At 42.2% G+C, this 24,355-nt stretch overlaps 2 protein-coding genes across 4 annotated transcripts; both read left to right on the forward strand.

Annotated features, from left to right (window-relative positions):
• The first annotated feature begins 10,446 nt into the window (after positions 1-10,446).
• Positions 10,447-12,596, forward strand: LOC118941117 (pollen-specific leucine-rich repeat extensin-like protein 1). Of its 2 annotated transcripts, XR_005037405.1 has the most exons (3): positions 10,447-10,693; positions 10,774-11,801; positions 12,505-12,596. XR_005037405.1 is itself a non-coding variant. In XM_036952189.1 (2 exons), exons 1-2 carry the CDS (start codon positions 10,605-10,607, stop codon positions 11,666-11,668), a joined length of 984 nt encoding a protein of 327 aa, XP_036808084.1. In that variant the 5' UTR covers positions 10,447-10,604; the 3' UTR covers positions 11,669-12,094. The 2 variants fall into 2 exon arrangements, 1 of the variants encoding a protein (XP_036808084.1); XM_036952189.1 differs by lacking the exon at positions 12,505-12,596 and having other exon boundaries at positions 10,774-12,094.
• Positions 12,597-14,523: 1,927 nt separating this feature from the next.
• On the forward strand, positions 14,524-22,361 carry LOC110495758 (transformer-2 protein homolog alpha). Of its 2 annotated transcripts, XM_021571169.2 has the most exons (9): positions 14,537-14,705; positions 18,769-19,079; positions 19,717-19,862; positions 20,355-20,514; positions 20,612-20,800; positions 20,926-21,041; positions 21,144-21,329; positions 21,423-21,496; positions 21,604-22,361. In XM_021571169.2, exons 4-9 carry the CDS (start codon positions 20,482-20,484, stop codon positions 21,612-21,614), a joined length of 609 nt encoding a protein of 202 aa, XP_021426844.2. In that variant the 5' UTR covers positions 14,537-14,705; positions 18,769-19,079; positions 19,717-19,862; positions 20,355-20,481; the 3' UTR covers positions 21,615-22,361. The 2 variants fall into 2 exon arrangements, with proteins under 2 accessions (XP_021426842.2, XP_021426844.2); XM_021571167.2 differs by lacking the exon at positions 18,769-19,079 and having other exon boundaries at positions 14,524-14,705.
• Positions 22,362-24,355: the final 1,994 nt, after the last annotated feature.

Here is a 24,355-nt window from a genome sequence, read left to right on the forward strand (position 1 = left end):
AGAGGCACTGTCTATCAGCGGCATGCCATCTGTTCAACAGATCAATCAGGCAGACTACTTAAACGTCACAGATCACTGCCTAGCCCAGATCAGGCAACACAAGGACGAACACCTACAGTCACTGAAGTCCATGGCTCTCACAGGTTGGCCTTCCCTGAAAGAGGAGACACCTTTCACAGTGAGAGAATACTGGACCTTTTGAGATGAGATCAGCGTGCAAATTGTTTCTTGTTCAGAGGTCAGAAGGTCATTATTCCCAAATCACTACATCCAGAGATTCTTACCCGCATACACTCCAGTCACGTTGGAGGTGACGCATGCTACCGCCAGGCTCGTGAAACATTATACTGGCCAAACATGCAAGCAGAAAGTAAAGACTTTGTCAGCAGCTGTACGCTCATGAACAGCAAAAATAAACCATGATGTCACACGAACTGCCCACAAGGGCCTGGAAAAACGTCAGCATGGACTTATTCAGCCACAGACAAAATAACTATCTTCTAATTGTTGATCACTACTCTGACTTTTGGGAAATTGAACTGCTCCCTGACTTGTCTGAAGAGACGGTAATACATCGCTCCAAGGCGCAGTTTGCATGGCAAGGTCAGCCTGACAAGGTCATCACGGACAATGGCCCACAATTCACTGCACAGTTCAAGCGTTTCGCCTCAGAATGGGAGTTTGACCACGTGACCTCCTCTCCAAGACAACCAAAAGCAAATGGCAAGGCAGAGTCAGCTGTCTAGATTGCAAAAAAACCTGTTAAGCAGGGCCTTGCATGACAGCAACGACCTATGGAAAGCGATCTTACAGTGGAGGAACACACTCACCGAATACATGGACAACAGCCCAGTACAACACCTTCTGTCCAGACGTCTGAAGACTACCATCCCCGTAGCTAACAAGCTACTTGAGCCCTGCGTCATGGTTGGCGTCACGGACAAACTGCGTCACAGAAAGCAGCTCGTTAAGTGCTTCTACGACTGGACTGCTCGAGACCTACCAGAGCTGGAGGTGGGTGAAACAATAAGGATGAAACCGCTGCCGGGAGACCCACACAGGACTTTGGAGGCTGGGCACGTGCCTACAGAAAGTTGCACCACATTCTTACCTGGTAGATGTTGGTGGCTCCCTCCTTCTATCGCAATCGGGTGGATCTGCGCGTGGCAGAGCAGACGAACCAGAACCCACCATACACTCACCTAGATGAGCTGGATCACAGTCCAGGTCTAAGGGTAAGGGGGCGCAGAATTGAGACATGAGCCAACTGAAGGTGAGGCTTCTACCCCACCAAGCTCTCCAGCTCGTGGCCCTAATCCTACCCCTGTCAGAGCCAATAATTACTGACGGGTGGGTCGCCTGTGCAAGCCACCGGACAAGCTTACTCTGTAAGCAAAAGACTGTGTTAACTTGAAATTAAATAAAAAAAAGAGGAAGATGACAACTGAGGTAAAAAGAAAATGTCATGCTTTTTCAATTGTTATGACTTGTTTGTTAAGAACTTAATGTTATGTCGTTATGTTTGCACTTTCTATTGAAAAGGATGATGTTACGGAGTCTAGTTGAAAGGTAATCGACTAGCCAGACTGTTCCCCGGACTCCACGTGTAGGGATTTGTACAATGCTTGAACAAGGCTATTGAAAACTTGACAATGGTTTCCGTCTTTATTCCTTTATCCAACATATCATACTGAAACAATGTCTGGTGAGTATGCAGGCCATGGAAGAACCGGGACATTTTCAGCTTCCAGGAATTGTGTACAGGTCCTTGCGACATGGGGCCGTGCATTATCATGCTGAAACATGGGGTGATGGCGGCGGATGAATCCCACGACAATGGGCCTCAGGATCTCTTCACGATATCTATCTTTGCATTCAAATTACCATCGATAAAATACAATTGTGCTCGTTGTCCATAGCTTATGCCCATACCATAACCCCACCGCCACCATGGGGCACTCTGTTCATAACGTTGACATCAGCAAATCGCATGCCCATATGCCGCCATACACGCTGTCTGCCATCTGCCCGGTACAATTGAAACTGCGATTAATCCGTGAAGAGCACACTTCTCCAGCGTGCCAGTGGCCATTGAAGGTGGGCATTTCAAATCAAATCAAATTTTATTAGTCACATGCTTACTTACGAGCCCCTAACCAACAAGGCAGTTCAAACAAAATACAGATAAGAATAACAAATAAAAGTAACAAGCAATTAAAGAGCAGCAGTGAAATAACAATAGCGATACTACATACAGGGGGGTACCGGTACAGGGTCAATGTGCGGGGGCACCGGTTAGTTGAGGTAATATGTACATTTGTCCACTGAAGTCGGTTACGATGCCGAATGGCAGTCAGGTAAAGACCCTGGTGAGGACGACGAGCACCAGATGAACTTCCCTGAGATGGTTTCTGACAGTTTGTGCAGAAATTCTTTGGTTATACAAACGCAGTTTCATCAGCTATCCAGGTGGCTGGCATCAGACGATCCTGCAGGTGAAGAAGCCGGATGTGTAGGTGTCAATGGGATTTATATGTTTAAATGAATGACTCGAATATTCCACCCTGTAACCATATGATTGTATGAAATTGATTAGAATCATGAGATTATTCTAATGATGTGTGTGGTTTTAGTCAGTAGAATTATATATCCGTGAGTGTAGTTTTTGGTCAGAATATAGGTATAACAATATATCTGTACAATATGTCTATTATAGTATCTTAAAAACACTCTGTGCCGACCTTGGCTGGGGGCCACTGAGAGTACTTCCCAGGGTCTCCCTATCTTGAGGGAGGACGGGGAGTGATTCTCACGGACTCCCCTAATCTTTGTCGGCTGGGTAGCAAGACAGTGTGTGCGTAGGATACCTAATGTTTGTGTGTGAAAGTATGTGCCTGGTTACACGTGGTCTGCGGTTGTGCGGCCGGTTGGACAATGTTGGTAGAGAAATTAACATTAAATTATCTGGCAACAGCTCTGGTGTACAATCCTGCAGTCAGCATGCCAATTGCACACTCCCTCAATCTGTCGGATTGTCTTGTGTGCACATTTTAGAATGGCCTTTTATTGTCCCCAGCACAAGGTGCACCTGTGTAGTGATCATGCTGTTTAATCAACGTCTTGACATGCCACACCTGGTGGATTATCTTGGCAAAGGAGAAATGCTGGGATGTAAACACATTTGTGCACAACATTTTAGAGAAATAAGCTTTTTGTGCATATTGAACATTTCTTGGATATTTTATTTCAGCTCATGAAACCAATGCTTTATATGTTGTGTTTATATTTTTGTTCAGTGTAGACCAGAATTGGTTTGCACTGGCTTTGTAAATTACAGCCAGCACTCTGAACAGAGGTGCTAAGTAGGTCTACCAGACAATCCTAATGGTCTGTCTGTGCCTTAAGGGATAATTTGTTTTTTTTGGCAGAAACCCTTTATCTACTTCATCAGAGTCAGATTAACTCGTGAATACCATTTTATGTCTCTGTGTGCAGTTTGAAATAAGTTGCTAGCTAGCGCAATGACTGGAAGTCTATGGTAAATGCTAGCATGATAATAGTAACATAGACTTCCAGTCATTGCGCTAACACTAGTTAGCATTGGCTCACAAAACTACCTCTAACTTCCTTGATACTGGACAGAGACATAAAAAGGGTATCCATTGGGGAAGTAGATAAGGGCCCTCATTGCCAAATTCCCGAAGTAAAATAAATTAGAACCTGCATATCACCTTTAAGTGAGTACATGGATTTATTTGATATTTCTCAATGTAACAACTGACCATATACCTATACTGCAGTGCCTTTCACCTTTCTAAATCCACCCTTCCAGTGGGATCACGATTATCCAGATTTTCGGCATCAAAACTATACAAACAACTACCTTTCGAGTTTTGAAAAACGGTAAAACAACATTGAAGTATGATTAAAGGTAAGATTGGATTACCAAAGCGAATCACTATCCAGAGAATCAGAATGTAATTGAACATTTATTCAAATCTGATTGCTGAAATCTGATTAGGGAATATTTTAAAAACTGGACCCAGGAGATTGATGTGACATAACCAGGAAAAACCCTTGACCCTAGTTCGGGAATATGTTTGAAGTCAGTTGTCATGTTCCAACTACTGGCCTTTGAACCCAACAAATACAGTTGAAGTTAGAAGTTTACATACACCTTAGCCAAATACATTTAAACTCAATTTTAATCCTAGTAAAAGGGATCACCACTTTATTTTAAGAATGTGAAATGTTAGAATAATAGTAGAGAGAATGATTTATTTCAGCTTTTATTTCTTTCATCACATTCCCAGTGGGTCAGAAGTTTACATACACTCAATTAGTATTTGGTAGCATTGCCTTTAAATTGTTTAACTTGGGTCAAATGTTTCAGGTAGCCTTCCACAAGCTTCCCACAATAAGTTGGGTGAATTTTGGCCCATTCCTCCTGACAGAGCTGGTGTAACTGAGTCAGGTTTGTAGGCCTCCGTGCTCACACACACTTTTTCAGTTCTGCCCACACGTTTTCTATAGGATTAAGGTCAGGGCTTTGTGGATGTCCACTCCAATACCTTGACCTCGTTGTCCTTAAGCCATTTTGCCACAACTTTGGAAGTATTCTTGGGGTCATTGTCCGTTTGGAAGACCCATTTGCGACCAAGCTTTAACTTCCTGATGGATGTCTTGAGATGTTGCTTCAATATATCCACATCATTTATTTTCCTCATGATGCCATCTATTTTGTGAAGTGCACCAGTCCCTCCTGCAGCAAAGCAACCCCACAACATGAAGCTGCCACCCCCATGCTTCACGGTTGGAATGGTGTTCTTCGGCTTGCAAGCCTCCCCCTTTTTCCTCCAAACATAATGATGGTCATTATGGCCAAGCAGTACGGTTTTTGTTTCATCAGACCAGAGGATATTTCTCCAGAAAGTACAATCTTTGTCCCCATGTGCAGTTGCAAACCGTTGTCTGGCTTTTTTTATGGCGGTTTTGGAGCAGTGGCTTCTTACTTGCTGAGCGGCCTTTCAGGTTATGTCGATATAGGACTCGTTTTACTGTGGATATAGATACTTTTGTACCAGTTTCCTCCAGCATCTTCACAAGATCCTTTGCTGTTGTTCTGCGATTGATTTGCACTTTTTGCACCAAAGTACATTCATCTCTAGGAGACAGAACGCGTCTCCTTCCTGAGCGGTATGACAGCGGCGTGGTCCCATTGTGTTTATACTTGCATACTATTGTTTGCACAGATCAACGTGGCACGTTCAGGCGTTTGGAAATTGCTCCCAAGGATGAACCAGACTTGTGGAGGTCTACAATTTTGTTGTAGATTGGCTGATTTGTTTTGATTTTCCCATGATGTCAAGCGAAGAGGCACTGAGTTTGAAGGTAGGCCTTGAAATACATCCACAGGTACACCTCCAATTGACTCAAATGATGTCAATTCGCCCCTACAGAAGCTTCTAAAGCCATGACATCCTTTTCTGGAATTTTCCAAGCTGTTTAAAGGCACAGTCAACTTCTGACCCATTGGAATTGTGATACAGTGAATTATAAGTGAATTAATCTGTCTGTAAACAATTTTTGGATAAATTACTTGTGTCATGCACAAAGTAGATGTCCTATCTGACTTGCCAAAACTATAGTTTGTTAACAAGAAATTTGTGGAGTGGTTGAAAAATGATTTTTAATGACTCCAACCAAACACGGAACCCAAACCGGCTGTGCACGTGCGCCATCGTGCGTAATCGTGCGTAATCGTGCATACATTTATTTTGTCCCCCTACACCAAACGCGATCACGGACACGCAAGTTAAAATATCAAAACAAACTCTGAACCAATTACATTAATTTGGGGACAGGTCGAAAAGCATTAAACATGTATGTCATGACGTTGGCCTCTTTGAGTATAGCAACCCCATCCCCCTCTCCCTGCCTCCCCCCTTACCTCCTTCAACTAGGCTGCTGTGGTCAGAGGTCGTAAATTCCTGAGAAGACCTCATGGACACACAGTTATAGAGAGTAGTTTTTCATGGAGACAAAGGAAATCCTTCCACCTCACAGAACTTGAGGTACGAACAAATTTCATGTTCCGGAGAAAGTGTAAAAGATCGGTGAAGAATCCAGCTATGAACTGGTCCGTTTGTCACAACTTGGGAAGTTCATGGGAGCCGGTATGGCCACATTACCATAACGCTGTTTATATAATAGCCCCAGATATAAGGTTTACATCTAATTGTTGTATAAGATGAATGAGTGAGTATGATACTGTTTACTGTCACGTTCTGACCTTTATTTCCTTTGTTTTGTCTTTATTTCGTATGGTCAGGGCGTGAGTTGGGTTGGGAAGTCTGTTTGTTTTTCTATGTTTGGTTTCTGTTTCGGCCTAGTATGGTTCTCAATCAGAGGCAGGTGTCGTTAGTTGTTTCTGATTGAGAATTATACTTAGGTAGCCTGAGTTTCACTGTTGGTTGGTGGGTGTTTGTTTCCGTGTGTGTGTTGGTCGTCACACGGTCCTGTTTCGGTTTTTGTAGATTTCACGTTATCGTATATTGTTTTTTTTCCAAGTGTTCATTTGTCTATATTAAAAACATTATGAACACTTACCACGCTGCGCTTTGGTTCTCCTCTCCTTCACCAGAAGAAAGCCATTACATTTACACAATTTTACAATGTGATTTTGAACTGTTTAATGAAGGAAAACTCAAAAAGGGAATTGGATTTGAACTAAATCAGAGGACCGCCCCTGAGCCCAGTTAGGGTCAGACATCCTGGGACAGCCCTTTTCTGCCATTCCGAATAAAACCCAACTTTGAGAAATTATCACCAGACCATGTTTTTCTCCATTAGGAGGGGGACAAAGGTTGCAGACCATTGCTGAATCTTTTAACCATACCACGTGGTTAAACTCTTAGACTATCGATACCGACAGAATGAGAACAAGTCTTTGATATTAATTACTAGTCTGCAACTAGGAATTCGGTATCATTGAACCCGAAGAACGACAGCTTCTGAAACATCCATTCTATAACGAATGTCACTTTGAACTACCCCCTCTAACCAAGACAGAAAGAGAGAGGGAGCGAGACGGACAATTCTACGAAAGACACACACTTTCAACCAGCAATCAAGACGAGACACTGAGCGTAAATATATATATATTGATTGCAATTGTTCCCGAATGAGTGAGCGTTCATGTGTAAAGGATTAGCATTTTAATTGTTATAATTATCACTCTGTAGTGACTTCTTAGTCGACCCCCCCATTTCCCCTTTGTCTAACAAGCCGCCATGCCGGTTCAGCCCACTAGGGCACATTTTCCTATCATTTCATGTAACTATATTTACTGATTGTTTATGCATTTCTGTGAATAACTTAGTTAGTAATAAATAAATTATTTAAGACAATTGATTTATGGATGACTCATAGTGAAGACTGGGTTCGTGCAGATAACCAACAATTTACGACGTTTGGAATGAGACTAATTATTTCATTAATTCGAAGACTATTGATCAGATATGAAAATATCTGAAAGGTTATATTGGGAAATTATAACTTTGTAATCTGAATACTTTCCTTGGTGCCGACTTCCTAGTTAATTACAGTTACATGATTATTCCGTTTAATCGCGTAATACTAATTACAGGAATCTTTGATAAAAACTAAGTCTTCAATTTAATGATAGTAAAGACACGACATATGGCAATTTAGCTTGTTAGCTTGCACTTGCTAGCTAATTTGTCCTATTTAGCTAGCTTGCTGTTGCTAGCTAATTTGTCCTGGGATATAAACATTGAGTTGTTACTTTACCTGAAATGCATAAGGTTCTCTACTCTGACAATTAATCCACACATAAAACGGCCAACCAAATTGTTTCTAATCATCTCTCCTCCTTCCAGGCTTTTTCATCTTTGAACTTATATGGTGATTGGCATCTACACTTTCATAGTATTACCACGACAACCAGCAACAGTTCGTCTTTCAATCACCCACGTGGGTATAACCATTGAGGAGATGAGAGAGGCAGGACTTGCAGCGCGATCTGCGTCAGAAATAGAAAGGAGTTCTATTTTAGCCCTTGGCAACGCAGACGCTCACGAGCAGTGTGGGTACAATAATTGAATAACATGGATTTCTACATTTATTTTGCATGCTCGCGCATGCCACGTGTCCGGTCTGGCCAGCATGTAAGTGTATGTAAACTTCCGACTCCAACTGTATCTCAGTATTAAAAGTTGTCTGTTATTAACCTTTTACACTTGTGGGAATTGGCCTATATGGATAGGGCTACATTTAAATGTTTCATACAGAAGAAATATGCAAAGCATGGTAGCAATTGGAATGGAACAGTTTGGAGAATATGGGAAAGTTATTAGGTCAAAGTTGAGAACACAACAGTTCACCTGAAGACTGAATCCAAATATTACACTGTTGATTTTGTGCATTTGACATTCACTGTACTTTTTGCCGCAGTTGTTGATAAAAAAATCTGAAAATATTCTGGAGACATTCAGTGTGATAAGAATATTCCTGGAAAATGTGTGGTAGGTGCAACATAAGACAAAAACATTACAAGGATTTGAGTAAGAGGGCCAAGTGGCCACACACCTCTCCAAAGTGTGCACAGTTCCCAAGTAATTTCAATGCACATTTATGACTGTAAGAATATTTTTTGAGCAAGCACACTTGTAGTTGTTTTCTTTGGATCACAACCCAGCATCCCCGCCATCACACAATTGTGTGTTGTTGTTTACCCAAAAACCACCCATTTTAAATCGAATCTGGGTCAGGTGGACGTTTGGACGTTTGGATGTTTGGTTTGCTTCAATGACATCAAATCGGTATTTGTTATAATCCTGAACACCACATCTTTCAAAATATAGACTCCTCTTAATTTACAGCATTTCCCTCACTCCAATAACAAGAAATGTGCAAAATTTACCCAATTAGCGGGAGGGTTGGTGGCAACTTCTTGTCGTGTGCGGTGCTGAAGTTCAGAACGGCTGTCAGTCAAAACCCATACAGCGCTGTGAAGCACAGAGCCTGAGCTCTGACATCATTTATAGCATGTTACTGTACAGCCACTGCGTTACATTTTCAACCCGTGTATACAGGTACGAGTGTAAAGGGTTACTAAATGACAGTGGGAGCACATCAAAGTTATGAACGGGTATTCATCATTTCTTTGTATTTGACCTTCTGTCATCTTCTATCCAAACCAGGACGCCATTAGAGGGCAAGGATATCATCAACCAGAGGACAGGGCTGTTCCCGGATATTATCCTCAGGACTAATGCATCTGGATGTACAGTGGGGCAAAAAAGTATTTAGTCAAGCCACCAATTGTGCAAGTTCTCCCACTTAAAAAGATGAGAGGCCTGTAATTTTCATCATAGGTACACTTCAACTATGACAGACAAAATGAGAAAAAAATCCAGAAAATCACATTTTAAATGAATTTATTTGCAAATTATGGTGGAAAATAAGTATTTGGTCACCTACAAACAAGCAAGATTTCTGGATCTCACAGACCTGTAACTTCTTCTTTAAGAGGCTCCTCTGTCTTCCACTTCCTGTATTAATGGAACCTGTTTGAACTTGTTATCAGTATAAAAGACACCTGTCCACAACCTCAAACAGTCACACTCCAAACTCTACTATGGCCAAGACCAAAGAGCTGTCAAAGGACACCAGAAACAAAATTGTAGACCTGCACCAGGCTGGGAAGACTGAATCTGCAATAGGTAAGCAGCTTGGTTTGAAGAAATCAACTGTGGGAGCAATTATTAGGAAATGGAAGACATACAAGACCACTGATAATCTCCCTCGATCTGGGGCTCCACACAAGATCTCACCCCGTGGGGTCAAAATTATCACAAGAACAGTGAGCAAAAATCCCAGAACCACAAGGGGGGACCTAGTGAATGACCTGCAGAGAGCTGGGACCAAAGTAACAAAGCCTACCATCAGCAAGGGCATTGAAGAAGAAACGTGCCTGGGTCTTTCAGCATGACAATGATCCCAAACACACCGCCCGGGCAACGAAGGAGTAAGAAGCATTTCAAGGTCCTGGAGTGGCCTAGCCAGTCTCCAGATCTCAACCCCATAGAAAATCTTTGGAGGGAGTTGAAAGTCCGTGTTGCCCAACAACAGCCCCAAAACATCACTGCTCTAGAGGAGATCTGCATGGAGGAATGGGCCAAAATACCAGCAACAGTGTGTGAAAACCTTGTGAAGACTTACAGAAAACGTTTGACCCCTGTAATTGCCAACAAAGGGTATATAACAAAGTATTGAGATAAACTTTTGTTATTGACCAAATACTTATTTTCCACCATAATTTGCAAATAAATTCATTAAAAATCCTACAATGTGATTTTCTGGATTTTTTTTCTCATTTTGTCTGTCATAGTTGAAGTGTACCTATGATGAAAATTACAGGCCTCTCATCTTTTTAAGTGGGAGAACTTGCACAATTGGTGGCTGACTAAATACTTTTTTGCCCCACTGTAACTTTGTCCTTTCTGGGATGGGAATTTTGGAGACAGCGCTGTCCTTAAAGCACATTTAGAAACCACTACAGCCTGGGGGTGACTAGTTCCATGTTGCCAGAACTGCAGCAGAATACCGTTTGCATCGGAGCCACAGCCAGTCCCCCATGTCCAACCACCACAGGCACATCGGCAACAGGGTACGTACATACACACACACACACACACACACGCACTAAATGCTATGAGTGTCGTTGATGTGATGATATGTGTGTTCCAGGGTGCGGAGAACAGAATGGAATCAGACAGAGGAAGGAGAAGAGAAGTTTCCTCCACCACTGAACCATCAAACACAGAACAGACTCCAACCCCTGAGACCTCCAGTTCACAACCCCCTCAGCCAGACACAGACCAGACTCCAACCCCTGAGACCTCCAGTTCACAACCTCCTCAGCCAGACACAGACCAGACTCCAACGCCTGAGACCTCCAGTTCACAACCCCCTCAGCCAGACACAGACCAGACTCCAACCCCTGATACCTCCAGTTCACAACCTCCTCAGCCAGACACAGACCAGACTCCAACCCCTGAGACCTCCAGTCCACAACCCCCTCAGCCAGACCCCAACCTCTGGCCCTGAGACCTCCAGTCCACAACCCCCTCAGCCAGACACAGACCAGACTCCAACCCCTGAGACCTCCAGTTCACAACCTCCTCAGCCAGACACAGACCAGACTCCAACCCCTGAGACCTCCAGTTCACAACCCCCTCAGCCAGACACAGACCAGACTCCAACGCCTGAGACCTCCAGTTCACAACCCCCTCAGCCAGACACAGACCAGACTCCAACCCCTGAGACCTCCAGTTCACAACCTCCTCAGCCAGACACAGACCAGACTCCAACCCCTGAGACCTCCAGTTCACAACCTCCTCAGCCAGACACAGACCAGACTCCAACGCCTGAGACCTCCAGTTCACAACCCCCTCATTCAGACACAGACCAGACTCCAACGCCTGAGACCTCCAGTTCACAACCTCCTCAGCCAGACACAGACCAGACTCCAACCCCTGAGACCTCCAGTTCACAACCCCCTCAGCCAGACACAGACCAGACTCCAACCCCTGAGACCTCCAGTCCACAACCCCCTCAGCCAGACCCCAACCTCTGGCCCTGAGACCTCCAGTCCACAACCCCCTCAGCCAGACACAGACCCCACCCCCGGGACCTCCTCTGACCAACCGAAGCCATGAGTGTCTTTTAAACAGCATAAAAGCTTGCCAGTATAATGCAAAAATGAGCTGTATAAGGTCAGAATTACCCAAATGTTCCTAACCTCTCATGAAATGTATAAAAGCCACATTCTGTTTTAATTCTGTAAAAACCCTGAAAGCCAAAAGTCGAAACACGTTGGTTCCATTGTCCTCATGCACCTCCGTTGATAGGAGAGGTAGCGGAAGATATCCCTTCCCTAATCCCTTATGTGTCCATTCAGCAGAAACATCCCTAAGACAGTACCAGTCAAAAGTTTGGACACACCTACCCATTCAAGGGATTTTCTTTATTTTACTATTTTTTTACATTGTAAAATAGATATAAAAAAATGATGAAATAACACAAATAGAATCATGTTGTAACCAAAAAAAATCTTAAACAAATCTAAATATATTTTAGATTTTAGATTATTGAAAGTTGCCAGCCTTTGCCTTGATGACAGCTTTGCACACTCTTAGCATTCTCTCAACCAGCTTCATGAGGAATGCTTTTCCAACTGTCTTGCGGGAGTTCCCAAATATTCTGAGCACTTGTTGGCCGCTTTTCCTTCACTCTGCGGTCCAACTCATCCCAAACCATCTCAATTGGGTTGAGGTTGGGTGATTGTGCTCTCCTCCTCATGTGCAGGGCCCAGAGTTGTTCCTGCTGATTAGTAGTGCCCAGAGCCTTTCCTTGACCACATGACTTGATCAGGAAAAACGTCTGCCCATGTCTCACTGTTCCCCCATGTCTCCTCAGGACTTTGCTGGCCCATTGGAAAACATCCGCTGAAGAACCAAAGCCTCCAAAAGGAAAGACAATAAAGAAACTTGCTCAAACATCCCAAAAAAGAACAAACAATGAACCATCTCAGAAGTGCAAAACACAACAGGCAAATAAATCACACTATAGTTACAGCCCAAGAGGAGGAGGATAAACAAAGCTGCCAAAATACAGACACAAACAAACATTTTCCTCAAATACCAGCCACAAACAAAGAAGTCTCTCAAATGCCCCCAATAAGGGAAGTGGACATGGAGGTAACTGAAACATGGGACGCAGCGGACATTCTGACCTACCAGATTCTATGACATCCTATGGGTTCTCGCTCGCTTATTTACACACACCAGTGCACAGTACACAAAGACTTTTATTTTGTAAAGTTATGTTGGTGAAGAATGTTTCATAAAACAAAGTTAGTTTTCAGAACCAAGAGTTGTACATAGATATTGTATGTCTACATTTGTTTTCTATTTAAAAAGTATCTCAAACAGAGGTTGTCCTCTACTGGTTAAGACCATGGTCAGTTTCAGCTTGGTATCAGTTTTAAATGTAGTCAAACGTATTTTCTTAGTTTGACTCCCTGGTAAATGCAACGACTTGGGACTGTTCAAAGTGCTTGCACTAAAGCTGAACATGCAGAAAACCTGAACATTTTGATTATCAGGAGTGAACTTTACATTATTACATCCTGAGCATTGCCCCTGTCGTTTAGTGAAGGGTCAATAATGTTAATCCAGCTGGAAAAACTAACATTTTGTATAAAAACATTATAAATATTTTTGTTGTTTGAATTATTTAGTTTGTATAGTTTATCTCTGGATCAATACGTTTAGTGCTATCCTGGATCCTTGGGACATCCCTAAAGATTATGGATATACGTCTCTCTACCCTAACAATGTCGTTGTCCACAAAGAGGCACGGTGGGCTGTCTAGCTCCCGCCTTTATTTGGATTGGTGGAGACATCTCATTATTGTAATCTGTTTTTTAGTATTTGATGAGGGTTGTTGACGTCAATCTCGAGTATTCTATGGCGGGATACACTACTAGCCTTATAACATGAATATGCATAGCCATCTCCGATAAAACGTGTTTTTTCCCAAAGTTGCTGGGCTGTCACGTGGCCTACTTATATCGGTACACTCGTAGGCATTCCAAACGTCTATTCGATCAAATGGACCTTAGGTAGCAAATTAACCATTCATTGACCTCCATACAAAAACTTGCATAGTGGGCGAAACAACGAAAAAATCGCCACCTGTTGGAGGGGGACCGGTTTTCCGGTAAATTAGGCTACTCTTCCTATCTGGTTTCGACTTTCCTTTTTTAAAATGTATTTATTTTTATTTGCTCATTAGGCTATTCCTTTTATTGACATGTTCAAAGCAGAGCAATGAATACCATTAAAGATCCCACATTAGAACTCCGTAACATGATGCACAGTAAATAACCTGCATCATTACAGATAACATTTTTTATCCAACAGCAACATGTTTATGTGCAATGTGTTGACCTACGTGTTAAAAATGTATCTATGTCCTCATCTGTTCTTTGTTTTTTTTACATGTCTGGTGTATTTATGTTGTCTGTTTTCTGGTTTAGACGTTATTTAAAAAAAAAAGTTTTTTATTATACATTTATTTTATTCATAATACAAAAATCAACTTACATTGCTACATCAAACATGTCTAGCAAACCAAACACAGGTATTAACAATGCTCAAACATACAAAAAATATAAATTAAAAGAAAATACAAAAAATAAACAATTTAAGTGCAATTATATTCACTCTGAAAATATCTTATTATAATGATTCATGAAGATGTTATTCTTGTTGTTATTCACTAGGGTTAGTGTTTTAATAAGATAATTAAATTCAATCAGAAAAATTGGTAATTTTGGTATAGAATTTTGGAATTTTTGTTTGTGTATAAAGTATTTGGCAACAAGAATTTAAAAAAAATAAGGTTTAGACTTTCCCGTCTACTCACTGTGGTTGTTCAAGCGTCACATCCGCTTTTGACTTGCTCATGCGGCGCTAAAGAAACGGAAGCGAGTAGCAGTGTTTCGCTTCACTTGATAACATTGTTAGTTAACTATAATAAACCAGTTAAATATATATCGTTTAAGTTTCTATCGACAAGAAATGAGCGACAACGAAAAGGATTTTGGCGAGCGGGTGCGTATAATCAACCACGATTCTTGCCCTAAAATGAATAGACTCAACGACGCCATTTTGCCCTAGCCTAGCTAGGCGGCTAACGTTAGTTAGCACAACCATGATGTAGTTAATAGCATTGATTTGCATCGACTGTATGGATTTTGTACCGTTTATATTTTGTAATTTAATGTCCAGTTAATCTTATGTTAACATTGGTGTCTTTTCAGTGTATTTTGCAACTTAACGCTAGCATATGTTAGCCCAATCAGGCCAAGTGGTTTGCAGCTGTTTTAACGTTAGCTAATTCACATCAAGTAACGTTACATTTTGAATTAACGAGTCTACTGAGACTGCTGGCGAGAAACAGTTACCAATGTACATTTACTCATCATTGCAGGTGAATGCAATATATAACTAACTATAGATTAGTAACTAATTAGCGAAGTGGTTTACGGTTAGAATGTTTAACTTCGTCCTCACTTACTTCTGCAGTCACTTAGCTAATTACAGATTGTACGCCAGATAATGTGACATAACAAAAAATGGTGGCTAAATGAAGATGGTTCACTCGTGCCGTTTACCATAAGGGGGGGAAGAAAGTCAGTGCCGGTCGACTTAACTGGGTGTCTTCCATAGACACCAATAGACGGGTTGGTTGTTTTGCGACAAAACTGACTCGGGCGAAATAGAGGGGGTTGGCTTAATTTTAAGGCTGGTTTACAGTTGGTCTATCGATATGCATGTAGACAGTTGTTGCAGTGACATCATGAACATCCGATTGTTGTCTGACATAAAACTTGTTATGAAAAAGTATAAACGCAAACATGACAGGCTTCATGACAACAAACACAAAAATGACAGGCTGCCACACAAAAGCTGCCTGCTGGTCCAAAATAGCATAACTGCTGTATTTTAACACCAATAAACTCATCTGTTTAAAAATGTAATACATTATATTTCAATCTGGCAAACCAGGCAAATAAAAGTAACTTTCTAAACCATGTTTTTGTTAGTTTCTAGCTTGCTAGCTAGCTGGCTAGCCAGTTCAAATAACGACTATATCATAGCTGACAATGTCTTAAATAAAGCTCATTTTTATTCATTACTTAGGGTGTACACCCATAGAGTTCTTATTCTGTGCTTGATAAAAAAAATAGATGCATTCAATAGGGAATTGCATCAATATTCCAAACTCTGTTTCTACCATATCATTCACAAGTTAGACTATTTACTGCTAGCTAGTCGCTGCAGGTTCCTGTGTGATAACATGGGTTTTTTCTAAAGGAAATCTACGGAATACAAAACTAAATTGGGTCTATATATTTATTAATTTACAAAGCTAAGACTAAATTTCAATATTTACCTTCCCTGGAGACAGTCTGTTACAGTTTTCATAGTTATTTCTGAGTATTTCCCTTTAAATCGCAATAGAAACGGCCCCTCTCAATGTTGATTGACCCGGGGTTAGAGGAATACAAAGCCACTGATCTGATGTTAAAAATGACATGGGTATCAAGTTTACTTTGATTGGTCCAAACCGTGGAGACACCTCTAAATGTTACCTCCAACACTGAAAAATGGAAGAGATACAACCAAGAGCTGGGCAGTTAAAACTAGCAACTGTCGCAACAAACTAATGTTCTTATTTAATCAACACTGTTAATTATTAAGTACAAGCATATGAATGTTCTGATATTGTAGAGAACAATCTGATTAGTTGAATGTGATTCATAATGACAGAAAACTACGTTTAGACATTACTTTAGTAGCACTTGAATTTCTGTATTTCACTTAATTCTAGAGCAGTGAGTGAACACCCTACAATATTACAGGAAAATAAACAAGGCAATTATTTACAAATGAATGGCGAGAAAATTACAGAAAATAGCTTATGGTTCTGAGTGTGACGAAATAAAAGCAGGTCATTCTACCGGAGAATTTAAGAACTTGTGCACTGTCTGTCAGGTAACCATGACAATGGCAGCCGCGGGGTCAAAGTTGAACTTTATTCATCTGTCTTATATATATATATATATATAAGACAGGTTTTTTTACACAGAAGTAGTGCACTGGGCCTTTACTAATACTGTATTAGCGGTCCGCTGTAGCAAGGGCAAATTGTATATATATTTTTAAAATATACAATATCTTCCCGCTGCTATGTCCACGGAGTATAGATTAAGTGTTTTGATTATCAACACTTGTCGTATTCAAATTGTCTAAAGACATGTTGATAGACAGTATAAACCAACCTATAGATTGTTGACAATGTCTGAACTATATTTCGTCTCCACTGTTTATTGAAAACATAAATATATTTGCACAATGAGCACTTATCTCTCATGCATCGTTACAGTTGTTGGTTAGCTAGGGAATTTTAGCCATATTAGCGTAGGTGTGACATGAGTCAAAACAAGACATGGTAGCAATAACAACCTACGATTCCCCACATGGCAGCATCTTTTTATTGTTGCTAGCAATCTGACCAATGGCCATCCAGAATCTCAACAACACACAGACTTCTGCCCTGTTGAAGCGTGTGCATACAAACCGCCACCATAGATTTTTCAACTGACCTGTTCTTGGCAATACTTTTCCCGCCGAATCGAGAACGAAGAAAGTATCTTAGAAATGTCAGTTGCAGGTGGTTCTACAAAAAACACCATTCAGAAAAACTATAAATCCATGTTTTGTAGGGAGTGAGATATGCTTCCAGCATGTGTGTAGTTCTTTGTTTTGGTCGCACCATTTAATGCGCTGTCATCTACTTCTACACATGGCCGTGTTGCAAAGAAACTACTAGTTTCTGCAAAGATACTGGGAAATTCTAGATGTGCGGCAGCTAAGCCGGCTAGGAACCATCTTGCGCGGTACAGAACATGGATTTATTATCTTTAGATTTTTCGCTGGTTTTTGTAGAGCTGCCGGCAATTTGAAATTGACATTTTAAAGGTACTTTCTTTGTTCTCGATTCAGTAAAAAAGTATCACCAAGAACAGGTTAGTTGAAAAACCTATGGCGGCGGTTTGTTTGAGTTTATTCATTTTTTTTACAGGGACAGTGCACATTAATCAACGTTTCAGTAAAAATGCCTGTTTTAGCCAGCCGGCTAATTTTCAACCGCAGTCCCTGGGTAGGTTATTAAAAAGAACAACATAGGACAAGCAAGACATAGCATACAGACAGAGCAACATAGGACAAGCAAGACATAGCATACAGACAGAGCAACATAGGACAAGCAAGACAGCATACAGACAGAGCAACAGAGGACAAGCAAGACATAGCATACAGACAGAGCAACAGAGGACAAGCAAGACATAGCATACAGACAGAGCAACATAGGACAAGGAAGACATAGCATACAGACAGAGCAACATAGAACAAAAAGCAGCAAGACAAAATTCATAAAAGCAACATTGTTTCCACACCTCACAAGCTACAGACAACAGACAACTCTATTGCCCAGTAATGGACAACAACAATCTTTGGTTATATCACATTATCTGGCATAACCTCTGTAGCTATACATTAGTCAGTTACAATGTATCAAGCTCTTCCACATGGCACCACCCATGTGAGAGTACTGTCTCTTTCTAAAGTTGTTATTTAGTTGCACTGTAATGGTCCTGCAAAAGCCATTTTTGTTTTAAGTCACACATAAACAAATGTTATACTGAGTGGGGCATTGAAAGAAGTAGCTAATTTACTTTAAACCCGTACTCAGATTTATTATAGCAGTTCTTCAATCTTTGTCCAAGGGCTTGATAAACCAGATGTGCTAGTACTGGGCTGGAACAAAAGCCTGCACTCCTTGTGTGACCCTCGGACTAGGATTAAAGAATACCATAATTTTATAACTTTTCTAGTCTTCATTCATCATATTCTGATGTTGTGCATTTCAGAGAAATCAATATACATATTTCCTTAACATTGCTTTGATTTAATGCTTTTCAGGTGAGACAACTTATTTAGTCTGATTTGAGTGTAAAGAGCCTGGTTTTTGCACATTTTGACCTCTGTAGCTCTTATAAAAATTTAAAAAACCAACCCTTTTTATCATCCTTGTCTGTTTTTCGTTAAGGTTGAGTTGGGAAGAAGCAAAATGGCGGAAGAAGTTTCAGATATGAAGTTTGAAGTTGTTAAAGGGCATATTTGATGAAGCTGATGGTGTTGATGCATGCTAATGTAAAATGAAGCTGGCAGAAGCGAGCGGCCACGCTGTCCACTGGTAGAGTGATGTAATGGCAGAAATCAAATGGGAGGAAGGAAGTGGGGGAAGAGGAGAGAAAAATGAAGTCAGAAATGGTGTGAAACGGAAGAAAGAAGAAAAGAGATGGTTGTTTTGAAGTTATGAAGTTAAAGAAGTGATGAAGTTATGAGAAGTGTTCGGGGGTATGGTTAATTCCCTATAGCCTGCTATGTTATTACTACAATCCTATTTCTCTCTCCCTCTCCTTCTGTTTTCCAAAGCAGTGTTTCCCAAGCCATCCCTCAAGGACCCCCAGTCATTACACCTGTTTGTTCTCTTCCACCACTGGTACACCTGATTCAACAAAATATCAAGCTCTTTCTCAAATTGAATCAGGTGTACTAAAACAGAAATGTGCAACAGTTGGGGTCTCCCTGAGGGATGGCATGAGAAACACTTCTTAAGCATGCATGCCAACTGTTCCTCCATCTCAGACACATTACCTAGTCCTCAACACGCAAGGTTAAACTCTGCTACGCTGCCTAGAGTGTAAGAGAACAATCCGCTCATCCTAGAACTGTGTTAAGATTAACTAGATTAACACCTACTTTAAGCCTATATGACTTCCTCTGGTCGCCTGTAACAGGCAGATCTAGTTACAACAAATACCTGTCGTTAATGAAATGTTATGATTTTTTTTCTTAAACTACTGGAGCTGAAATATAAGAGGGGCCTGTAGCAGGTTTGAGCGAGGTTCCTTCTGTACCTCCTCTCTCTCTATCCTGACCATTTCTATGTTTTAATTCTGAATTGTGTTTTATGTATATCTGGCCCGTTCAGGACTCGCGGTCCGCTTCCAGGAGTGTGAGCCCAAGGGGTTCTGGGAAGTCTGCCAGCCGCTCCCCGGCCCATTCCCCAGCCCGCTCCAAAGATGGCTCCAGACACTCCAGGTCTAAGTCCCACTCCCGATCCCGCTCCAAGTCCAGGTAAGAACCCCAGCTCCAAGGAGGCTTTGGGTTTTGTGGTGATACTTTTAGGAGCTGCTGGGTAGCATAGTGTGTGTTTTTGTTCAGGTCCACATAGAGCTTGTGTTGTTTTTGTGTTATGGCTTTATTCATGTTTTTGTTTCCAAACGCTTTTTAAATCAGGGACCATCAACTAGATTCTGCCGTGGGCTGATTTTTTTGTTGAGCGGATGGTCAGGGGGCCAGAACATAATTACAAATCATTTGTAGACTGCAAATTGACCGCAAGAAGTCCAAACAAACGATCACGTGTACCTCTATTATGTGTGGGAATACTTTGGAACAGATTTCCAAAATTAAAATCACTTGGAGCTGATGTGCTGGTGTTTTTACAGTCTTATGTTGAATAAAAAATTTGAATAACAAACACTGGGGTGGCCAAATAAAATCAGCCGCCAGTTAGAAACCCTGCTTTAAATGTTCTTAACATGTATTTTATTTTATTTTCCTCAGGTCTCGTTCCCACAGAAGCTCCCGCAGGCATTATTCCCGCTCTCGCTCCCGTTCCCACCGCCGCCGTTCCCGTAGCCGTTCCCGAAGCGGGGAATACCGCCGCCGTCGGAGCCACAGCCACTCCCCCATGTCCAACCGCCGCAGGCACATTGGCAACCGGGTACACACACACACACACACACACACCTCTGGAGACGAGACTCTCTTAGGCAAACCCCACACACAACCCCTATCCTTCTCACAATCCTCCTCTATAGGCCAACCCGGACCCGAACTGCTGCCTGGGTGTGTTTGGTCTGAGCCTGTACACCACAGAGAGAGACCTGAGAGACGTGTTCTCCAAGTACGGCCCCCTGGCTGACGTCAGCATCGTCTACGACCAGCAGTCACGACGCTCCCGCGGCTTCGCCTTCGTCTACTTCGAAGTCCGGGAGGACGCCAATGAGGTAGGAAGGCAGGGAGGGAGGGGTTATTGCAGGGGAAGAACAAAGAAGAATCAGAACTTTTGAGTGAGCATGGAGTGAGCATAAACGTCTTTGTCCCTCTCCTCCACCCTCCCTCTCTGTTTCAGGCTAAGGAGAGGGCTAATGGAATGGAGTTGGATGGGCGGAGGATCAGGGTCGATTTCTCCATCACCAAACGACCACACACTCCTACCCCTGGGATATATATGGGACGGCCCACATAGTGAGTGACCGTCTCTCTTAGACTCACGCATCTGGGATGGCCCACGTGATGCACACACACGTTCTACATTCAGTGAATCCTCTAACCGTGTGTGTTTTCCAGTGGTGGCGGCGGCGGCAGCAGCAGCGGAGGCGGTGGTGGAGGAGGAGGAGGAAGTGGCGGCCCCAGCTCAAGCTCATCTCGCCGTAGCTCGAAGGATTACGACCGCGGCGGTGACCGTGGTTACGAAAGAGGCTATGACCGTGGCTACGATCGCTATGACGACCGAGAGTGCTACAGGTCCTACAGGTGAGACACCTGGCCTGGATCTTATAGTTAGTGGTTGCTAAGCAGGACTGGGGCAGTTGGTTGGTGGATGCTTATTGTGTGTTGTCTCTCCAGACGCAGGTCTCCGTCCCCGTACTACAGCCGAGGGGCCTACCGGTCTCGCTCCCGCTCGCGGTCTTACTCCCCACGTAAGTCAACCAGACTTAGCACTGCTTAACATGGTTAACTTGACGGCTATACTAGTGACGCAGCGGCGGGGCCTCAATGTCTAAATGTCTCCCTCCTGTCTCCACAGGCCACTACTGAGCAGAGGGAGAAGAGGAGCAAGATGATACTTTTTGTGGGGTTAGGGCCAAGGGTGGGGTGCATATCTAGGGAAGTTAGGGAAATGGTAAAGGATGTAATTGTGAACTTGATAAAGTCATATTTTTTGTTTATTTTAGTTACATTTATTCAGTAGGTGGATTTCTGTACATGAGCTTCTTTCTGTCAGTCTTGCCGTTGTGTTTAGAGAAGCTGTCGATTTGTTAATCCAGGGTTCTCCCCAGGATTTAAAAAAAATGGTGGTGCTGCTGAATACAGCGAACACCTGTAATTCCCATTTCCTGCGATCAAGAGCACATTTCGGTAGGGTTCATTTTCACATAGTGGCGCAGCCAGTCCACAAGGTGGCCCAGCACCCCTCTTACATTATTTGGGGAGAACCCTGTTTAATCCATCTGATCTTATTTTGTATCACCAGGCTCATTTTTACTGGGTAGATGTGTTGAAGTACAGTGATATTTAGTGCACGATAGGCTCTAGGGGAGAGGGCCCAAGGTAAATGCAGCTCTAGGATCTGATTACCTTACCCCCAATTCTAACCTTAACCTTTAGGTTGATAAAAAAAATCTTACCCTTTATCAGTGGTTAGGGGGTAACTTCTTCCTCCTGTATGTTCGGGAGAAGAGCCAAGAGCTAGAAGCTCTACCCTAGTTCAATGCTGTGTGTATGGGTGTACCATGATTTTAAGTCTGCAGTATTCCAAGCAATAATAAAACTGCATCTTTTCAAGTTTTGTCCATCAATACTTTCTTAATTTATCCTGTACTTGGTGTGTGGCAAACTGGTGAACATTATGTGAGGCTATAGGAATTGGTAAACCTGGTAAATTGGTAAACAATTAAAAGGCTAAGATAAATGTTAAGGATGATGGTATTATATTTATGGCCCACATGTCCACAGGACCCCAGCAAAGGAAAAAGGGAGGTATTGAGATCATTGATCTTATTTTTCTTACTCAACAATGACCATGTTTGCATTGCATCCCATTATTATAAAAGTGATATGACATAGGCAGGTAACCCCAACAACAACTGCTCCCCGGGCGCTGATGACGTGAAGGCAGCCACCAGCACCTCTGATTGAGGGGTTGGGTTAAATGCTGAAGACGTTTCAGTTGAATGCATTCAGTTGTGAAACTGACTAGTTATCACCTTCCTCGAGGAAGAGCTGTTCTTTGTTCTAATGTAATTGGTTGGATGAAAGTTTGCTCAGTAGGTGCTTACAGTGACTGGGTCCAGGATGTCTACAAGATGTCTAAACTAATTAAACAGCAATAGTGGAGTTTAAGATCTAATCGCTGTACAGATGTAGGTTCTTAATTTGATAACCCTGTTGCAGGAATTTTTTTACTTGGTGTTTTTGAGGTTTAAAAAGGCTTCTGAAGTTTAATTTCCACTTTGACATGTCAGACTTGATTTTTCCCTCATGAAAAATGTATCATCCCCTACAAAAATGTCTTAATTTTAATTAACATTTCCTGTTACTGCAGGATTACTTTCCTGCTGTAGCAAACTGTCAAATTTAAATCCTTCATCTGTACTGACAGGGCCATTTTAGTGTATACGACTTGAGTGCCAATTCTGTCAAGAACAGAGCTGCCCCCAGATGCAAAATGTGTACACCCAGAATCAGGTTGCCACACAGCGGGTTACTGGTTTGAATCACGTTGGTGATTTCTTCCTAACAATCAGTGGGCAAAGCTTAGTGATTGGTGTATAGATGGGTAAAATCAAGAAACCTCTCTGTGGAAGTAGGATGCAGGTGAATGGAGGACATAGACCTTTCCATGTGGTAGGTCCCTGGTTCAATTCCTGGTGGGGAGGGTGTTCTAAGGCCTGGATTAAATTCATAGTGCAGCACACTGGACAGCCAACAACGCAGCTATTACAGGCATTTTCCCCCAATGTTTGCATATATTGAATTCAGTGGAAATACTGCACATGTCGGCTCAATAATAAAATACCTTCAAGTCAACTTTGACTAGCTGCTCTACAGCGCTCATTTGGATTGAATCGTTGCCTAAAAGGCCTGGTTTCAATCCAATGTCCGTTATAGAGTAGTGCATTACGCTTCGAACACACCGACTGTCATTGCGTTTTGATACACCAGAAGTACATTCATTTCCAATGGAACGCTCTGCGTTTGCCTTTCAGCATTGCGTTGCAGAAGGCAGTTGCAGTGCGTTCTGTGTGGTGCATACGTTGGATTTATCGAACGTATGCATCAAATTTGTATGCGTAGACTTGACAAAAAGTAGCAAAATGTGATTGAATTTTTGTTGCACACATATCCAGTAAAAAAATGTGGGATAACGTAAGATTGACTGTAGAATTTCTTTACATGTTTTATTCATTTATTTTCCAAGCATTATTTATTCGATGACATCCACAAATTAATTGTGAGAGCCTATAATATAATTTCCCTCCAAAATGCAGTTTTGTAGCGAAATGCAATAATAAATAGTCTAGAGAGCAGAGTAGGCTCTTTCAACAATGAGACCAACGTTGAGGAAGGTGGTCTTGATCACGCTGTTGGGCCGGGACCAGCCCCGCCGAAAGCGCAGGTCTGTGTGGGTCCAGAGATGGTTAGTCCCGAAAGCAGGCAGGAGAGTTCCACCGTTTAATTCAAGAGCTTAGACTGTTTGGAGAGGAATTCCGAAGTAACTTTCGTCTGGACCGAAGGCAGTTCGATCACCTGCTCCAGATGGTTGGAGCCAGGCAGTG

This window comes from Oncorhynchus mykiss, chromosome 18 (assembly GCF_013265735.2).
Source record: "Oncorhynchus mykiss isolate Arlee chromosome 18, USDA_OmykA_1.1, whole genome shotgun sequence".
In the NCBI taxonomy this organism is placed as follows: domain Eukaryota; kingdom Metazoa; phylum Chordata; class Actinopteri; order Salmoniformes; family Salmonidae; genus Oncorhynchus; species Oncorhynchus mykiss.

Coding starts and splice junctions, on each gene's coding strand:
- LOC118941117 (XM_036952189.1), top strand. CDS start 10,605: ATGTTGCCAGAACTGCAGCAGAATACCGTTTGCATCGGAGCCACAGCC. Junction 10,694..10,773: donor ACAGGCACATCGGCAACAGG/GTACGTACATAC, acceptor TGTGTGTTCCAG/GGTGCGGAGAACAGAATGGA.
- LOC110495758 (XM_021571167.2), top strand. CDS start 14,673: ATGAGCGACAACGAAAAGGATTTTGGCGAGCGG. Junction 19,863..20,354: donor CGATCCCGCTCCAAGTCCAG/GTAAGAACCCCA, acceptor TATTTTCCTCAG/GTCTCGTTCCCACAGAAGCT. Junction 20,515..20,611: donor GCAGGCACATTGGCAACCGG/GTACACACACAC, acceptor CCTCCTCTATAG/GCCAACCCGGACCCGAACTG.